General features: G+C 38.8%; 2 protein-coding genes across 11 annotated transcripts in view; one reads left to right on the top strand and one right to left on the bottom strand.

Annotated features, from left to right (window-relative positions):
* The window catches only part of LOC149310012 (integrin beta-1-like), a 60,000-nt gene extending 52,089 nt beyond the window's left edge, over window positions 1-7,911 (top strand). For 2 of the 3 annotated variants that reach the window (XM_089533484.1, XM_089533487.1), the window contains 4 exons: window positions 1,405-1,637; window positions 2,966-3,132; window positions 3,961-4,041; window positions 6,718-7,911. In XM_089533484.1, coding sequence (XP_089389610.1) covers window positions 1,405-1,637; window positions 2,966-3,132; window positions 3,961-4,035 — 475 coding nt within the window. In that variant the 3' untranslated portion in view covers window positions 4,036-4,041; window positions 6,718-7,911. The remainder of the gene's footprint in view (window positions 1-1,404; window positions 1,638-2,965; window positions 3,133-3,960; window positions 4,042-6,717) is intronic. The other variant, XM_089533485.1, reaches the window with a different exon arrangement.
* An 11-nt stretch (window positions 7,912-7,922) lies between these two features.
* LOC149310011 (uncharacterized) overlaps window positions 7,923-19,085 on the bottom strand; it is a 235,216-nt gene continuing 224,053 nt past the window's right edge. For 7 of the 8 annotated variants that reach the window (XM_089533474.1, XM_089533473.1, XM_089533480.1 and 4 more), the window contains 3 exons: window positions 15,536-15,622; window positions 14,020-14,081; window positions 7,923-9,927 (listed from right to left, as the gene is read on the bottom strand). In XM_089533474.1, coding sequence (XP_089389600.1) covers window positions 9,838-9,927; window positions 14,020-14,081; window positions 15,536-15,622 — 239 coding nt within the window. In that variant the 3' untranslated portion in view covers window positions 7,923-9,837. Of the gene's footprint in view, window positions 9,928-10,115; window positions 10,234-14,019; window positions 14,082-15,535; window positions 15,623-19,085 lie in introns of those variants that run through there. The other variant, XM_089533479.1, reaches the window with a different exon arrangement.

The following is a 19,085-nucleotide window of genomic DNA, read 5'->3' as shown; positions in this document are numbered from 1 at the left end:
GCAGTAAAATGCTGGATTTCAGCATTTGGTTGCTGTAGCCCCTATCTGACAGTCAATGGGGTGGCATCAAGCCACCCCTTTAGGGCTGTCTGTTCTGGACCTCAGTTGCTTGCTTTTGTTTTGCAGAATTAAAGGAGAAAGGAAGGTGCATTCAAAGTCATATACTGAACATTTCTAATGTTGGGGAAAATGTAATTCTAAATGCATCTGGAAACAGGGTTTAAGAGTTTGAAGAGCTGGAGCTAGCCTGCTTTATTTTGCATTCTTCCTTTTTGCCAGACTTTTATGCTTAAATTTGGAGTGTTCCAGTAATGCTTTATTCTAAACTGGGTGTTCCTGGTCACTTGAAAGACAGATCAGGGAATTGGAATTCAGGCTGTGCTGGGTGAAGTTGCACTCCACTGAAATCTCAGGTTCTCAGCTTGGACATACTCCTGGTCTCACATCTGAACCTGGATGCCCAGGGTTTGCCAGGGATTAGGAATACATTTGCAAAGTTAAAACCAGTGCGCAAACTGCACTCATTCCTTAAGATGACTGCCTTTGAAAACATTTCAGAAATTTCAGTGGCCCCAAGGTGCTGTGGCCAGGCAACTGACTCTGGCTGGTTACAGGGAACCCATAAGTCCATTGTTTTTTGTGGTTTTTTCAGGCTGTGTGGCCGTGTTCTGATAGAGTTTATTCCTGATGTTTTGCCAGCTGAAATTCTCTTATTTCTCTAAAGATGCTAGCCACAGATGTTGATGAAACATCAGGAATAAACTCTTCCGGAACACGGCCACATAGACTGAAAAATCTGCAAAAAACTGTGGATGCCAGCCATGAAAGCCTTTGACGTCATAGAAATCCGTTGCTTGAAACAGCTTCACTGGGTTCTGGTGCATTCCCAGACAGAATTAAAAGTTCTGTCTATGACATTTAAAGCCTTCTGTGGTTTGACTCCACACTCTCTAAAATAATTTATCCTGTCTGGGTGTTAAAAACTTCAGAAGAGGGCTTTCTCTTCATCCCACCACCATCACACAGGTTTGTTGAAGTAATGGGAGAAAGCTTTCTTGATGTCTCCTGCCAGGTTATGGAATTCCTGCCCTTTCTGTCAGCAGACAAAAACTTTTTTATTTAGGCAGGCCATTGGGTCTTAAGTCATTGTATAAGAAGGATCTTTTAATGTTCTACTCTGTGCTTTTATCTTTTTCACTATGTTTTAAATGTGTTTCAAGCTGTTTCATTTTTTGTTTTTAAAAGAATCATTTGATCCTTTTCTAAAGTTTAGAGTAATAGATTTTGGCTGTACTTTGTTTTAATTTGTTCTAAGCCATCTTCAGTCCTGTCCTGGGAGAAATGTGGGATATAAATCAAACACACAAATAGATATTATATTGATAGATATCTTTGCTGTCGTAGGGATTGTGTCCAGTGCAAAGCTTTTAACAAAGGAGAAAAGAAAGACCGTTGTGAGGAAGAGTGTTCACATTTTACCTTGACGCTGGTAGATCGTAGAGAAAAGTTGCCACAGCCTGGGCAGTATGATGCCCTGACTCATTGCAAGGAGAAGGATATCGATGACTGCTGGTTTTATTTCACATACTCAGTTGACTCAAGCAACAAAGCCATCGTCCACGTGGTGAAGACACCAGGTACTTTAAAAAAAAACTTTTCATGTGAAGTATTGACTATGTATTCCTTATCAGTTTCTTGGAACATAATTACTGTATTATGTTTTATTAATAATTGAATACTAAATTTTACTATTTAATATTGGGAAGATTATGGTTGTGATGCCAAGAAATATATTAAATGGGGAAATAAATGAACACATTGTTTTTAATCCTTTCTCTTTTCTTAATTAAGTCTCATGTGCTTTGTAAATATCCAGGTCTTTAACCAAGATCTGTTGTTTTATAAACTCAATTTAAGTTGTAGGTTAGTATGTTCAAGATGTCTTCCGTGCCCCCTGTTTGAGATGGTGTGTTTTGGGACAAGCCAAGCACTTTCTGATGTGCTGTCCCTGTTACCCTGGGGAGCAGACAGTTTGGCCCTTCAGCCAAAAAAATACTCTTTGCTTCTGGTCTAGCCTTGTGCAGCCAGTCCTACCTTTCTGCTACTGCCTTGGCAACTGTAAATATATTGTAATGACATTACACAATAGTGTCACATTGCATCTGATTGTTGATGTTCCTACCTGCCCTTTTCTAAAGTGATACTAGCGCCTTAGAGCACGGACAGACAAATGACTCAGGTTACATTTTCTGTTCTCCTTGGTCATTTGTCCATGCCGGCTAGGTCTGATGGGAGCTTTAGTCTCTCAACCACTCTGAACCTTTAATGCTCATGAATTGTTTTGGATTTGTGCTATTTTAAATAGCAGAGTTTATTTAATAGTTTTTAAAATTTTATTTACCATTATGACTGACTTTTAGCTGTATTTTGTTCTAATGTGTACTGTGAGTCACCTTGGGTTCCATATTAGGAGAAAAGAAGGATATAAATAAAGGGTAAAGGACATATGTACGAGATAAAAAATTAGAGGGCAGTGACAAGCAGAAGAATGGATGGACAGTTAAAAAGTAATAAGAATGATGCTTTTTGTCAGTGGTGGCAACTTCAGAGAGTATGTGGGCAGGTTGCACTTCATTCCCATTCATGTTTCCTAAGCTTCCAGGAACAACATTTGTCTTTTGACATCTTTTGTTTTACTGGCTGTGGTATCTGCAGAAATAGACTGGCACATTGCATGTTGCCCACTTTGGCAAAGGTGGACTGTTTTTTAATTTTAAAAATCTAGTTGGTCAAAGTTTATTACGATCCATGTCAAGATTTAAGGTACAACAAAACTTGAGTGAAAATTCTATTTATATTCCTAAAGGCACAGAGTTTATTGATATTTTTTTAGCTACACGTACTATGTATTTCATGTTTCTGTAGTATTGGTTTTACATTATGCTTCAATTATTTTGTTCCCCAGAATGTCCAACAGGTCCTGACATCATTCCTATTGTTGCTGGTGTAGTTGCTGGAATTGTTCTTATAGGTCTTGCACTTCTTTTGATTTGGAAGCTGCTTATGATCATTCATGACAGAAGAGAATTTGCAAAATTTGAAAAGGAGAAGATGAATGCAAAATGGGATACGGTAAGCCACAATACTATTTAACAGAAATGGCAAATTACAGTTGGCCCTATCTATCTGTGGGCTTGCCATGCATGGATTGGAGCATCCACAAATGGCTCTGCCCCATTCTCCCTAATGGTGGCACATGCACATGACCATGTTAACACAGCTGCACACGTGGCACACTGCCACTCTGAAGAATGGGACCTAAGGTCCAGCGATTTTTGTCATCTGAGGGGGGTGGTGAGAACAGAACCTTTGTGGATATGAAGGGCCAGTTGTACACCTCTTGGAGTATACAGCAATACATTTCAAAGCAATCCCTTAAGAAGACAGTGTTATCTGGACAAGATAACGGATAGACAGTGAAACATGCCATCTCTTGGCTAATTCTGAGCCTTATTTCTTTAATTGTGTCACCTATGTTTACTAATGAAGACCACAGTAGTTGAGGAAAGGACTAAATGGATGCCAGAAAAGTTCACTTCTCTGCATTCATGAGTATCTGCTCTGAATTTTACCATAATGTGGTATGTTGAGGATATATAGAACTCTGAAATACAGAATATATCTTTTAAATTTTGAGAAATTTACTTGGAAAACTGGTACTCTGAGATCATGTTATATTTAACACAAAAACACACCCTGTGAGCTTACATACACAGAGAGAGAGAGAGTGTTTTGTTCACTCACAGTGTATAGTGCAGGGCTTTAAAATATTTAGATTGAATAGAATAAAACTTTCAAGAAACTAACAAGTTTATGTAGATACAGCATGGCCTCCTGTTTTCTGTTTGAGAATTCTTTCTCTCCTGTATTCCACATTGATAATTTTTCTGTCTATCTCAGCAAGAAAATCCAATATACAAGAGCCCTATTAACAATTTCAAGAATCCAAACTATGGACGTAAAGCTGGTCTCTAAGTTTCCGTTCGTATTTTCTTTTCCATTTCTTTCTGTATGCATGTTCCTTTCTTCAGACTCATTGTATGCACCTTAAACTAATCACTGCTTGATTCTTACGCTTTGTTCTTGTTGTGTGAAACTCTCAAGGGGGGTTTCTTGGAAGATTTGTTCAGGGGGCAGTTTCCTTGCCTTCCTCTCAGGCTATGAGAATGCAACTTGCCCAAGGTCACCTAGTAGGTTTCCATGGCTGAGTGGGATTTGAACCCTGGTTTCACAGTGCTCAAGTCCAACACTTAAACCATTGCGCCTTGCTGGCACATTTTACCAGCTGCATTTAAAAGAGAGAGAGAAGAGATGAGAGGGAACAACTATTTAAAGTGCAAATCTGAAATTTAGGGTCCCACTAAACTTAGCCACTGCCTTTTAAAGTAAGATTTAAACAACTGGCATGAATATACAGTGTCAGTTCCAGAATCTTAGTGACCCTCAGAGAAGTTGTTTCACAAAAAAGGTAGTGCAGGCAGGCAGGCTGTTTCTGACCTGTCCACAACCTTCTCAAATCTTCCCATGCAAAGTGACAATAGCATGACTGCTTTGCAACTCATTGAGCTTAGGTAAATGTCCAGTTTTGCTGCTTTCTGAAGCCAAATCATTACATATAGCCACAATCTATACGGTTAAGCCACTTTCAACTCAGTTGAAGAATAAAGCACATGCTTAATACATTCTCACTTTAAATTGCTTAATTTCTGGATTTTGTGTGAGTGGTCCCTAACCTTTTTAGACCTGTAGGCATAAATTGGAATATTGAAATATATTAGGCAGACTCACAAAATGGTTGTCATGGACACAGCTGGACACTAAACATCTATTTTACAGAAGGCAGAGTGATGAAAATAAAAGACAAGAAACTTAAATACCTACCGCACAAAACATACATAGGGGCTTTACAGACAGCCCCTAAGGGGTAGCACGACACCGCCCTTTCCCCTGCCGGATCAGCGACGTGGCAACTGTACACCATGCCCCCAACCCAGCAAGTCCATGGCACAAACCAACTGCAAAAAGCTGCTACTTTAAATGACATCATAGTCTCTGTCAGTGTGGCTTTTCAGTGGAATGTGTGTACACGCTGCACCAAGGGAGCACCATGTGGTGGGGTGCACACTTCACTCTGCCCCGATGCCAGTGTTTATTGCCAGTCTGTTCAGGGCCACAGTTTCTTAACCTCCCTGGTCAGTTTACCCTTTCTTCTTACTATAGCTGTACTGCTGCCCTCTCCTAACATGTTCATTGCTTCCACTGTCCCTTTCTCCACTGCCATATTTTCTTTACAGTCGGAGTATCTCTTTCTCTCTGCTTCCTTCACTAGTATAGTTACATTGATACAGTATACCAACAGAATTCCAGCCAGTGTTTAGCACTTCAGATATTAGAAAGAGTGCATTGAAGAAGATTCATCTTTTGGTCTTACTCAACATAAGAGAGCTTAATTCTTATGTATAATCCAAAATTATCTTCCTAAATCTAATTAAATATCATACTGCTGTGTGCCTCATTATACAATTCAATCAGGTAATGGTATTTGTCAATTGTAGAATAATTCAGTCACAGCATATCTATCTACACAATTTGTTTGTTCTTGTTATACAGCTTGTTCATAGAGGACTTGTGCCTGAGTAATAATAAGCTGTCCTTTCTGTTTGCTTTGCTGTTTGCCAGCTCTGCACTTGACTAGTCAAAGATGGGAACAGTTGTGTTCACTTTTGGACTAACTGTGTGTCTTGTTAGTCATATATATACACACACAATAATTCCTTTTGTGAATCTTGCATGTTGATCTTATTTAGAATACAAAAACAAAAGGAATTTGTGTTGATCCTTGAGGGGAAACAAAACCGGCCTCAAATCCACAGTTGGGCAAGCCATTTATTCCGGTGTCCCTAGCAGTAATTTGTTTGTTGGCTTTGCAATTTCCATTCTGAAATACAGCCTAATCTACAGTCCTCAAAATTACATCAGCTGACTTGACCCATCCTCTGTGTTTTGTACCATATACTCTGAGGAAGAACATGAAAGATGGCACACTTATGTGGCATTTTCCAGTTGTAGGTTTTGAATTAAGGAATCTGTGGAAACCACAGATATATGTATATATCTCAGATAATCAGAACATCAGCTGGAGCTACCAATTTGTGAATGTTTTTGCTATGTCAGTTTTATTTTTCATTGACAAGACTCTACCTAAGGTCACTGATATAATTCCATGTGCATGGCAGGGAGTGTGAGCCAGTGAAAGGAATGAATTGAAACCTAAAATTTGTTTAATTGTCACATGCTTTAATTATTCCTTTCACCAGTATAAATAAATGTACATATTTAAGTTAATGGTTTTATCATAGGAATATTGCAACTCACATTTCTTAACCCTATTGCACCTGCTGCAATAATAATTTATAACAGAGTTTATGGTTAATGAAAGCTTAAGCTGCTAGACAGTGTTTTCCTCCTTCCCCCCCAAAATGATATACTTGCTTATTTCAGTCCAGTGATGGCTTGCAGAAACAGTGGGTTGAACATGCATATGGAGCTCTAGATTGCTTTGGCCATGTCTGGAAATATTGCCAATATATGAGTTTTTAAAAGCACTTTCAGAAATTTGTCAACTTAACATTAATTTACTTTTTTTTCCCTTTCTAGGGTGAAAATCCTATATACAAGAGTGCAGTGACAACTGTAGTGAATCCAAAATATGAGGGAAAATGAAAACTGCTTTTTTAACTTCACAACACTGTATGCAATGTAGCAATTTTGTAGTCACAGTAACTTAGCTTTAGGGCAATACTGCAATGAATTTACTAATTCATTACCTTACATAAAGGTTTGTTTCCTATGCAGATTTTAAAAATGTACAGTATGCTTTTTTATTTTGAAGTTTTTTTCTTTTGGTTTTTGCAATAAACAATGCCAGGGGACTGACAGAAAACTTGAGACTGCGTAGCCTACTCAGCTAAGGTCACATGGTGCCTTTTTGACCCTTTTTCTCCTGTATCCGGAGTGAAATGGCTAAAGCAATCAGTGTGGGGGGCTCTGTCTAGCCATTAAGTATTAAAGTTAAATGGGTTTTTAACTTTAAAGGCACATCAGGGCTTGGTTTGCACAGCTAAAGTGCAATCCAAATAATTCTTTGTGAACTACAAAACTTTAGCTTGTGCATAATGAATGGAAGAGTTAACCTTATTGGGTACATTTATTACAAGATGGAAATCATGCTGTAAATTTATCAATTTAATTGTCACTTTAAAAGACAATTTAATATGTGCATATGCATTTTAATTTCTCAAAGGTTACATATAAAAATAGAAAGCGAAAAATCCAAACAGATCCAAAACAGTAGCTTTAATGTTATGCCATTCTTTTTTTCATGCTGTTGCTGCACAGTAACCTAAGAACGCCACCTTTGTAAATTCAAGTCCTGGCCTTAGAAATGAAAAGTAGTCTGCTGAGGCTATCTTCTAAACATGTTAGGGCCTTAACTCATTAATGGGTTTGTTTAATTTTCTTACTTGGGTTAAAGCCTGGTGCTTTGTCACCTTTTTCTTTAATGTGTTTTGTTTTAATTTTGTGTAAGATTATTGTTGTCAAAAACAACTTGATTTTTTTTTTCATAGCCTTGGTTGTAGATTTAAAGTGGGTAGCTAAGACTGCATCATTGTCATGTACTATGACTGTCAGATATAATTGTTTCTGCCGTGTATATTTGCCTCTGACCATTTTATCATCTGTTCAATACTAGCCACGTTATTATTTTAAGTGCCTTTTATTTTAACAAATGTTCACTTTTTACAGTGCTATCATGGAAGTTATTTATTAAATAAATTTTTTAAAACATCATACCTATATTTCTATCCACATTGTGCATTTTAGAATGAAGCAACCTCTTAAACTTTAAAAATATATCAGGGAAAGCTTATCATTTAGTAAAAGCTAACAGAATATAATCCCAGAAATATATACACTCTCTCTCTCTCTCTCTTTTCTGGCAGTCATCCATGTCAGTTTTATCCCAAACTGTTTTCTTCTAAGCATGATTATATATGATCTGGAGTAAAAATGCAGACTACACTATACAGCCCTATCATCATTAGTTGCTATGTGGTGGTAAATCAAATTTCAAAATGACTTTGAACAAACACTCCCATCCATTCTTACTAAAGTATTTGCAAGACATGGGCTTTCTATCTAGGTAGGGAGAAGGTACATACAGACTGAATTACTGCAATATTCTTGTTATGTTGGGCTACTTTTATAAAGACACAGAGGAAGCTTCAGCTGGTGCAAAATACAATTACTGGGCTCCTTGTTGGGGGCTAAGCATTCAGACCATAGTGTAGCAATTATGTTGGTTCAGTGTCCATTTCCAGGCTTAATTTAAAAATGTGCACCATGACTTCTTAAAACCAAAATGATTAGAAATCAACATCCCATTTAGTCATTATGTAGCTTAATTGAATAAAAATTTAAAAAAAATACATGTTTTCTCCTTCCCTGCTTTTGTCAAAAGGTCAGTGTCTGTACAATGAGGAAAGCAGGGGGCTTTCCAGGTAATCCAACAGCAGAATTTTTTAGCCAACTCCAGAAATCTCTGCTGTTAATAGATTGAATGTGTAGTCCCCAAGGAAGGCCACTCAGTAATATAAAGGCTGAAATGCATTAGGCTTTATACAAAACAGGGCTTTAGACAATAATTTTAAAAAAATATAAAATAACAAAATAGAACCATCAATAAGCATGTGAAGAATTGTTTCTTCTTTTGCTTGTGGATCCTAAACATGCTTTCCAGTACTGACTGGTTCATGATTTTGTATTAAGGATTCGACCACATCTTGTTTATTTTCCCTCTTTTTGTGGTTGGCAATGAGCCCTTTTTTCTGGAAGGACTTCACTGTGGCCTTCAGGTCTAAGAGGCATGTGGAAATGAAGGTGACTTCAGTAGAGTGTTGTCCAGGCAGGGGAACATGAGAATGCCTTAACCTTGAAGATGGGCCAGTGCCAGGCCAAAAGGAAGGAGGACTTTGTATGGATATTAACTGGCCTTGTAGCATAACTGATGTTATGAGAAATAGGGATACAAAGGTAGGTCTCCATCACAAAGGTCACATACTCCCCTTGATTCAAGTTCCTTCATCAAGTTCAGAATGTCTTCATTTTGACTTATACATGGTAGAACTATCAGGTACTTGAGATTACCCTTCACTGACCTCTCCCTCAAGTATCAAGAAAACACAAGAGATGCCTGAGGATATTTCAACAGGAGGGACAAAGCTGTTTTCTTAGGGGGCTTGGCCAAATCAGATCTTCCCTTACTGTCTGGAAGAGCTAAGGCTCAAGGAAGATGTTCTCTTTAGTAAGGCAAGGAAGGAACTGGAGGGGGAGTCAAGAGTGGCTACATTTATTCATATGTAGCTCTCCTTGATGGTAAGCAGACTACAACCTACTCCTCCAGAAGTCTCATAAAGAATTCTAGGGTTAAGAGTCTGGCTTGTTTCAAACACCTGATTACATAGCTGAAAGTACCACACAAGAAGACAAATTGTAATTTGGTTGCAATTGTACTGTAATTATGTTCTGCTGAAACCATTAAAATTAAGTGATCTGTATGAGCTCTCATGGTCCAGATTTCATATATTTAACTGCCATTCCAATGTAATTAAATTTCTCCACAGCTTTCGAAGAGATCCATGCTTCACTGTATATCTTAATTATTCTTTTTCACAATTCAGCAAAAATGACTTCTAACAGGTTTTAGATAGAATAAGGTTAATTATTTCTTGTTTTTGCCTGTATTATTGGGAAAGCTCCATGTTTTTTGTTCGCGATGCATCCCTTTCCACAAATAAGGATTGATTCCTAAAAATGACATAAAATAGTTCTGTATAATCATAACTCCATCAATATACTATAAGGCACAATTTAAAACTACAATGAAAAACTTCATGCTCTACTGTCTGTTGCATTTGCAAGATGGCTTAGATTGAACAGGTGGTACATACCATGAAGAGATGCAGAGCAGCAATACACAACAATTGCTCAGAATGCAGTCTGGAGGCAGGAGTCATGTGATCTTTACTGGAACTTCCCCCCTAATTCTTCTCCTCCCTTCAATTTCATTAGAAAGCCTCACTTCGTGTAGGCATTGTAGTTTGGAACATATCACTAAAAGATAGAAGAGTCTTGGCAATTGGAGAATTTCATTTTCTTTATCTGGTGCCATATCCATAAACCATCTCTTCAGAATTACTTTTGTGATATGTATCATCTGCTCATTTTCAAGTGGGTATAAAAATGTAATGTATGTCACCTTCAGTTCCTTGAGGGTAGATGTGACTGCCCAGACCACAGTTTTGAGTACTTTTCTATTGAAAACTTTATCTGTAGCCTTAATCTTCTATATTGTAGTGCAGGGTGATATTTTAGATATTTTATCTATTTTCTAGTGCTAAATATTGCCTATATTACTGTGTTCCTTGCAAACAGTATATTAGTTGCTATTCCTTGTATAAAATGTGGCCACACATTTTTTATCTTGGTTTCTTTGCATGATTTTAACACTGAAATACATACATTATAATCCAGCGAGTGAGTGTACATAGAGATGTGACCCATATTTCTGTGATTATAAGATGCAAACAATGTCAAGGGATTTCTAAACTTTCTTGTGCATCCCAAATAGATCTTTAAATCTTCCCATACATCTATATAGTATACCACTTCTTCAGGAGATGAGATGGATGAGAATCAAATGAAATAAACTGCTTGAGACACATGAGAAGGTGAAATCATATTTGGCACAAGTGTTGGATCAAATTGAAAAATGACATGATCTTGACTTATTTTACACAAGTGCTTGTTTGTAGACAAAGCTGTCAGCTTTGAAATTCTTGCTGAAGTGACAGCTACCTGAAAAGCTACCTTTATGTACAGAAAATGTAACTCAAATGTCACAGGGTGGACTTGTCAAAGCATTAAACAAGAATTTCAAGTCACAAGATGGGAATCGGATTTGGTGGTGGACTCTGAAATGATGCATCTCGCAGATATGTGTCACATGGGATTGATCTATCATAGGGATAACAGAGTTGAAAGATTTGCCTCCTGATTTTATGATCCCATATGGACAAGTTGCATACTTGTAAACTATATTTTTCAAGTAATCATCTGTGCATTTATGTATATGAGTCTTCACCTGTACACAGACATAGTCTGGACCCTTCTAGCTAGCTACGTTTTGGCAGTAATTCTGCCCTCCTCCCTCCTTAATAGACATGCTCCAGCTGCCATTTTCTCAGTTCTTACCCATCTGGCACAGTGACAGCAGGAAAAAAAATCAAAGTGTATGCCAACAAGGGCAGAAAAAGAAAATGGTGTGAATGAACAGATGGCCAATGGGAGAACATCAGTACAGGTAAACAACCTGTTCGTCATGGTTTCTGTGCATCACATATATACATGGGTGTAGATTAACTAGCTCACATGCCAGTCAAGGAGGGAGGCACATCGGTTGAAAACTGAAGATAGAACGGCCCTGCCAAAGTCTGCATCAATCTAAGCTTGTGTGTCCAGGTGATAGTGTTAAGCAAAGGTAAAGAGGTGCACCCAAATTGCAGCCTGACAGCCTTCTGGAAGAAAAATTCCCTTTAGAAAAGCTGAGGGTGTGGTAGTGACTCTCATAGAGGGGATCTGCATGCTGTCCCCTGGATGTATGTGGACATGCAATGCTGTATGATCGGATGGTAACATGAACAACCCATTTGGCAAATGTTTGGGGAGCAATTTGTTGAACCTTTCTAGGGCTAGAAAAACAGATAAACAGCCAAAGAGACGTGGAAAGGGGTGGCTGCAGGCCGCTCCAAAGGGGTGGTCCATTGAGCCCCATAGTCTATAATCACCTTTGGGAGGAAGGAATTGTCCAGTCTCAAGACCATCTTGTCTCGGTCAAACAACATAGAAGGGATTGCTTCGTAGCATGCAAAACCTTCCTGTACAATGAGCCAACATGATGACAACAAGGAAGGCCACTTTATAGGAAAGATGGTCCAATGGAATAGAAAGCATGGTCTCGAAGGTAGGCTTAACAAGATGCATCAGGATGACACACAAGCTCCACGCTGAGGTAGGTTGTATCTGGCAAGGGTAGAGATTCTGAAGGCCTCTCAAAAAAATTTTGTAGTGTGCAATCAGACAAACCTTTTTGAGGCTGAATACAGAACAAGATTGATGCTAAGTACACATACAGAGAATAAAACTGAAGTTCCTTATGCCAGAATAGTAAACAGTTACAAGGATCAAATTTGTTATCAATGGCATAGAAACTAGAATAGATACTGCAATGATGAAGGAAAAGAACTAGCTGAGGTTTGATGAGTGCTGCCAAAATTTTGCTAGCTAGAAGATTCTAGACTTGTGTCTGTGCAGACACAAAACCAGTATGTATATTGCACAAAGAACTAAACATATCTACAGAAAGTCCAGTAGGTGTTGAATATACTTTCTGTATGGGTAGCGTCCTCTATGTAGTGACCCAAAAAACTGGGTTAACTTACCTGCAGGTCAATGTAAGTACTGTACTTTAACTCTTTATTTTAAAAAAAAGGAAGCGTCCACTTTTCTGAATAGAGTAGCAAAAGGCAAGATTTTAGTCCATCCCAAGAGAACCTAAAAGAAACACTGACCACCACCACCCAATCTACTCTTTCTGCCGCAGTGCTGCTTCTGAGCTTTTTGAATGCCTGGGTGGGAAAATGGCAGCAGAGGCAGCTCTTTGGCACTTCCCCCTCAAAGGAATGCTGAATCGGGCTTTGAAGGATTTGAATAAGACTTTTGTATATGTTAGCTTTTATTGGTAAAAATCAGGCAAAGTTATCACATTAAAGTTAAGGGCTGAAATCACTGCTGACATAGTCACCATTTCCTTTGCTTTGCCTTTTATCCTTTTTTGACATGCCCATGTGTTCTTAACCCTGCTTGTGCCTGGTCACATCCCACACACATTGCACAGCTACCATTTACCATAGTGCCCTTTTCATCCATCCAGCCTTCAGGGTGAGCAGAAACGATTATGCCTGCCAGAATTTTGTAAATTCTTTGGCATTTTTCCTTTGCTTTGTCATTTACATCCTTCGTTATATGCCCCTATGTTTTACCCTCAATGTAACAATGGGTCATATCAAAATCCATAATTTTGCCCCCAAAACCAGCCCTTGACTTATATATGAAGTCCAGTATATACAGTATATACAGCTATTTCTGAAAGCCTTCCAAGTCATGTTTTATTTATTCAGTGTTAAAGTGTGCCTTGATGGACATGTGTTGTGATCAGTTTATCTGGATCCCTCTGTATCTTCAACCCTTTATATTCAATGTCTGAATAGCTAGATGTAGCCAGTCTGGGTTTTGATTATCACAGGACCCTAAATTAAGAGGCATGCCTTGGTAATTGAATTGGTGCTGCTGCTGACATCGGAAGCAGCCTTGGAAGTCAATGATGGCTTCACCAATATGGACCTATCAGGATACCTTGAGCTTTCTCCTCTTTTCTCTTCCTTTCTACCCTTGAAATTAGAGAAGGAGGTAACAGATTTGCTTTTGGCCATACTTCTGTCTGGTGAGAAGAATCTTTGCAGCAGCTTGTTATTTTGCATTGTAAAGAAGTTGATACAGAGAGTGCCCAACCTGTGACTTACGTCATCAAGTCTCTCCTCTGTCAATAGAGATCCCACCCACCCCTATCATTCTGCTTATCACTATCATTCTGCTTATAAAATTGGTTTTGATATTTAAAATACCCTTCAGATATGTTCCTTCTGTCTCCAATCAGAGTTCAAGATTATTCAATAATCTTGTTGCTTCAAGAATCCTTTTCCTAATTTGTACTTTCATTATGACAGCAGTTACAGAACTGCCAAATATTGCCATTTTCTAAAACAATTCATAATCACTTACCTTTTCTTCACTCTGCTTGGCTGGTGAGCTTGTTCCAATAGCAAGTGGACTTCCCAATAGAGCTAAACACAAAATGCATTACTTCATTATAGCTTCTGAAAGCTTACTGTTTTCTAGTTTTGTTTTACGCGGCTTCCAGCTTATGCGGAAGCTGCATGGGGAGAAAAACAAGCTGCCTCATGCACACGCCCCATTATTTCCTATGGGGCTCAAGCATAAGTGGATTTTCCCTTATGTGAGGGATCTGTGGGGGATCTAGAACAGATCCCCCGTGTGAGGGGAGGGCCCACTGTATATTAAGGAAAATGGTGGTCAAACTGAGGAGCTATAAATTTGACCAGTATATGTTGGCCAAAGTGACTACCCACCATGCAACTATTTTCCTATGGTGGTGGTACAGTATGCTCATGTGAGGCAAGAGGCTTTGCTGACAGTAACAGTGCTGCAGATAGGGTTTCCCATGTCAGAAAAGCCTTTTGCAGACGAATCAGACTAAACATACCGAACAGCTACTGGGGAGCAGCAGTAGTGGAGGGTGTCTCTCAGAGACAACAGCAGTGGCGCCATAGCAAACACTTGATAGTACTGCACAGGAGGAGGCATTGTAAACCCCCTTTTAAATGTCTTATCATGAAAAGCCTATGATGGTACAACCCAAAATCAAATAAGAGATAGTACCAGAACATGAGATTCCCAGGTTGTGCTAAGCGACTGGAGTACCACAGCTAATGACACAACTGGACTCAAGCCAAAAGGATGTTCTGCTGTTGATGTGCTCAGAGATGGGAGTCCAAAGCAGCACAACACACATTATGGGAAGATGGAATGTGAGGAGCATGAAGCGGGGGACGTTAGACATAGAGAAGAAATGGAATTTATAAATATTACTTGGGTTGAGTGAGATAAAGTGGTCAGGAATGGGACATTTTGAGTCAGGTAATTACAGTGCATTACTCAAGGAATGAAAATCTTTTTAAACCTAATTTTATGTAGTACGAAGTTTTTAGAAATGATTATTTTTGGGAAGAAAAAAAACAAAAAAAAGTTTGAGGGAAAAAACAAGTTTTTTTTTTCTGAATTTTTCTGTTTTTTCCTCAGACCTTCCCATCTCTAGTCCTAGAGCAAACCAAGCCTGAATTCCTCCTAAAAGCCAAGATGACTAAACTGAGACTATCATACAAATTAAGAAATGAAATTACTTTCTACAGGGCCTAGTAAAGAAGTTCTTAAATGGTTAATAGTACCGTTCCCCATTTTCTACAAGGTCTGAAATGAACATGCACAGTACTCCTGGAAAGAAAGCAATTTCCCACCTTTCACTAACATATAGTTCTCATTCTGCAAGCCTACAGAAAGAAACATTTTCACTTCTCCCTAAATTTTGCAGAAATGTCTTAAATATCATTGAATACTTCCCTTTACAGAGCCCAAAAAGACTTGATCTCATGTCAGGAGAAAGGCAATATATAGATAAAATAAGTGGAAAAAAGAACCTGTATTCAGATTGATAAATTACCTTTAGCCTCTGGTCCTATCAGCTTTCTTTTTAACATATTTAGCTTGCGTCCATAGTCCTTTTGAGGTAATTGGTTTGCTTCCCATACTGCATGAAAATACACAAAAAGAATACAATACAGTATTGTTTTGAATTCACAAATATCTATGGTAATTGGTTTTTTTTAAAAAAAATAATTAGTACAAACAACATTCTACATTCCTTGGTGTTAAAAGGCACAGAGGTGGCTAATGCATAAATAACAATAACTAATAACACTACATTTCTTGGTGACAAATAGGGAGAGAAGTAGCAAATATATAAATGTAGAGATAAGGTTCACAACTATTAAAGGTAAGGAAGAATTCTATTACTATAATATCTAAAGCCACAAGAGCCTCTTTTACCCATCCAGACTGTTTTGTGTAAGTCAGAAGAATGGGGAAAAGGAGTTTAGCTGATCAGATTGCGGCCACATGGAAGAAGGGAGAAAATACGTTAAGGTGATAAGCACCAAGCATCCATTCATGTTCAAAGGTTATTCCATTATTTCTAGAATTGTAACTTGGTTTGATCAAGAATCTATGGCCTGTTACAGACAGCCAAAATAAAGCTGCTTCGAGTCACAGTGGAGGTATGGTGTTTCAATGATGCATGCATCCTAAGAGTCCAGAAGCCACACCAAAGGCATGCTCCAGTTCTTAGGGCTGGAGCATGGCTTTGGTGTGACTTCTGGACTCTTAGGACGCATGCATCATTGAAACACCATACCTCCACTGTGACTCGAAGCAGCTTTATTTTGGCTGTCTGTAACAGGCCTATGTATTGTATTCTATGATCTGTAACCAGCCACAACATCTAGCATGCAGCTTTCAGATTTTTTTAAAACTGTGTGATTTCTATAAGACATTTTCAAAACACTGTTAAGAGTCTTCCATTATATGCCTTATGAAACTTTCTGTGTTAAAACACCTTTAAGGTTATTCTGAAGAACAGGCTGCTTGCCTATAACTATGGTTCTTCAAGTGGCCATCTGTGAATTCACTTAAGTGGGTCTTGTGCCTACACAGTCTCATTCAAAATTCTTCAGAGCTGAGTAGGTTTGTGGTGGGCTCTTTACCCCTACATCCTACTATGCCTGCTTAAGCATTCTAAACTACTCTCCTCAATTTTCAGTCCACCACTCAAGACATAAGGCAGGACAGAAAAAAGGTGGTTTATGTGAATTCATAGATGACCACTCAAAGAACCTAAGCTACTGATAAGCAATCTATTCTTCATTGTCTCTGTGATTCACACAAACAGCTAAATACCAAGCTACCCTACCACTGGTAGTTGACATCATGCTAGCAGTAAAGAAAGAACTGTCCTTTCAAAGGATTATCAGCCCGTGCCCTAGTACAGTCTCCAGTCTACTGTGTAATGAATATGGATGATTAGGACCACATAGCTGCTTTGCACAAGTTAGAGAGCAAAATTCTCTAATGAAAGCTGTCAATCATAGAACCATGGAGTTGGAAGAGACCACAAGGGCCATCCAGTCCCAACCCCCTGCCTTGCAAAAATACACAAAGTACTATCAGAGTCAATGAGGCCATCATTCTGGTGGAGTGTACCCACAGATCTTAGCACAAAAAGGCTAGCCATCTTCTGACAAGAGTTCAGTAAATTTGATACATCATCCTATTTTCTTATAAATATCCAGAAAGTGGAACTTTACTTCTATAAAAGCTTGGAAAACAATATTCTGGTGTAGATGAATTTTGACATAACCTTTTGTAGGAAGGAGATATAGGCATAGAACCAGTTTTTCTAGATAAAAGACCACATAAGGAAGATCAGCACTGTGCACAGATATGATTGTGCCTATAAGTGTTTCAGAAATAAGTAGTCTCAGGTCACAGGATGCAAGTGGTAAGAGTTTTATCAGAAACATAAAAAGCACAGCAGATTACTAGAGAATGGAGGAATGTAGAGATACTGAGGTGCTTCAGCTACTTTGAAAACTTTTTAACTAAAGAATTGGTTTGGCCATTAATCTTCACAAGTTGTGAGTGTTGCTAAGAGACTTTTAATGATGAAAGTGGCCATCCCTTGTCCCTGAGGTGAAGCAGAAAACACAAGTATTACAAACTGAAGTATCTGCTTAGCAAAGGCTGGGGGGGGGGGGGGGGGCTCAGCCTAGCACGTGACGAGTCTGTACCGGGCCTATATTTGGAAATTCTGCTGGCTTAGTGTGGTGAAAACCAGGGCACTTAACCAAGATAGATCAATTAAGATCAGAATCTGCATGCCAGTAATCCCTGGTGGTGCACATGATAGACCTTGGTCATACACATGAACAGAAATCCAAGATTACCTCCCTCTGGGAGTGAGACTTCTTTGTCCAGGGACATTGACAGTCATTGTCCAGCTGTTTACAGGCTTCCAGTTCATTCTTCTCTCCTGGGAACTTCACCTTAATCCCAAAACTGCCCTGGGATGTTTTGACCTATAAGTATACCTGCCATAACACTACCAGTTTAGACAGGCACTCTGTCTTTATCTCATCTGACTCTTCACCCCAGATCCACAGGCAGTGTGCTGAGCCACTTTCACAGAATACTTCAATAAGAACTTCTGCTTCTGGAATCAAGTACAATATCACCCTTTGCAGTCCTAAAAATCACTATCGACTACCACCTTTTATATAACTAGTTCTTATATGTGTGTGAGTGTTTTTGTTTGAAAGTGATCTCTCCTAGTCCTGTTAGAAATAAAAATACATTTGGGCCTTGCATTCTGGACTCAGAACCAGTATACACAGGTTCAATCTGCTTTTAGTTGCCCAAAGCTCACTCAGCAGCTTCATTTTAGCTAATAAAATTATCCCTATTAAATATTGGTTTTGGGTGCCCTCTAGGACCTGGCATTTTGAGTAGCACTCTGGTTCCATTATCTTCCATGGATGTATAACCAATAATTCCACTGCACTGGGATTTAATGATTTCAAAGCATTACACAGTGCAAAAGTCCATTCTTAACACTGTATTCCACCATAAGGTCAGGTCAGTAAAAAGGCCTTTTTGCACATCATGATGCTTCAGGGACCAGCTGTGTTTAAGTTGCACCAGTTGAAATAAGGTAAGCCTCTAAAAGTCAAACTGCCCCCTGGTCTCAAGTTTCAGCATGATAAGGTCCAGTAGAGACAGTAAGTCCACACAGGTTCAAGCCCTCTGGATCACTCAACCTCTGAGTAGTGAAACGTCCTTTTCACTACAGCCATCCTCTTTAGTGCTGTTCCAGAACATGGGAAAGCTGGTTAAACTGTAGCCCATCAATCTCAGGCACAACAAAGAAAACTAAATAAATGATGAACTGTATTTATGTTGGCAGCACTGGTGTTATGGCTTTGATGTTTAGCAGCTATTATATCTGCCCCTAGCCATAGTAGTGATAGTAACAGACTGAATAGAGACAAAATATGGCATCAGTTGCAAAGGCAGATGTTCTCTATGGCGGGATACAGACGGGCAGGAGAAGACGTCTTGGAGGTGTATTCTGCTGAATACGGAGCCTCCAGACCGCCCGC

Source organism: Sceloporus occidentalis, unplaced genomic scaffold (assembly GCF_023333645.1).
Source record: "Sceloporus occidentalis isolate IW3139 unplaced genomic scaffold, rSceOcc1.0.p SCAF_7, whole genome shotgun sequence".
NCBI classification, from domain to species: Eukaryota; Metazoa; Chordata; class Lepidosauria; order Squamata; family Phrynosomatidae; genus Sceloporus; species Sceloporus occidentalis.
This window is presented reverse-complemented; position numbering and strand designations above follow the sequence as displayed.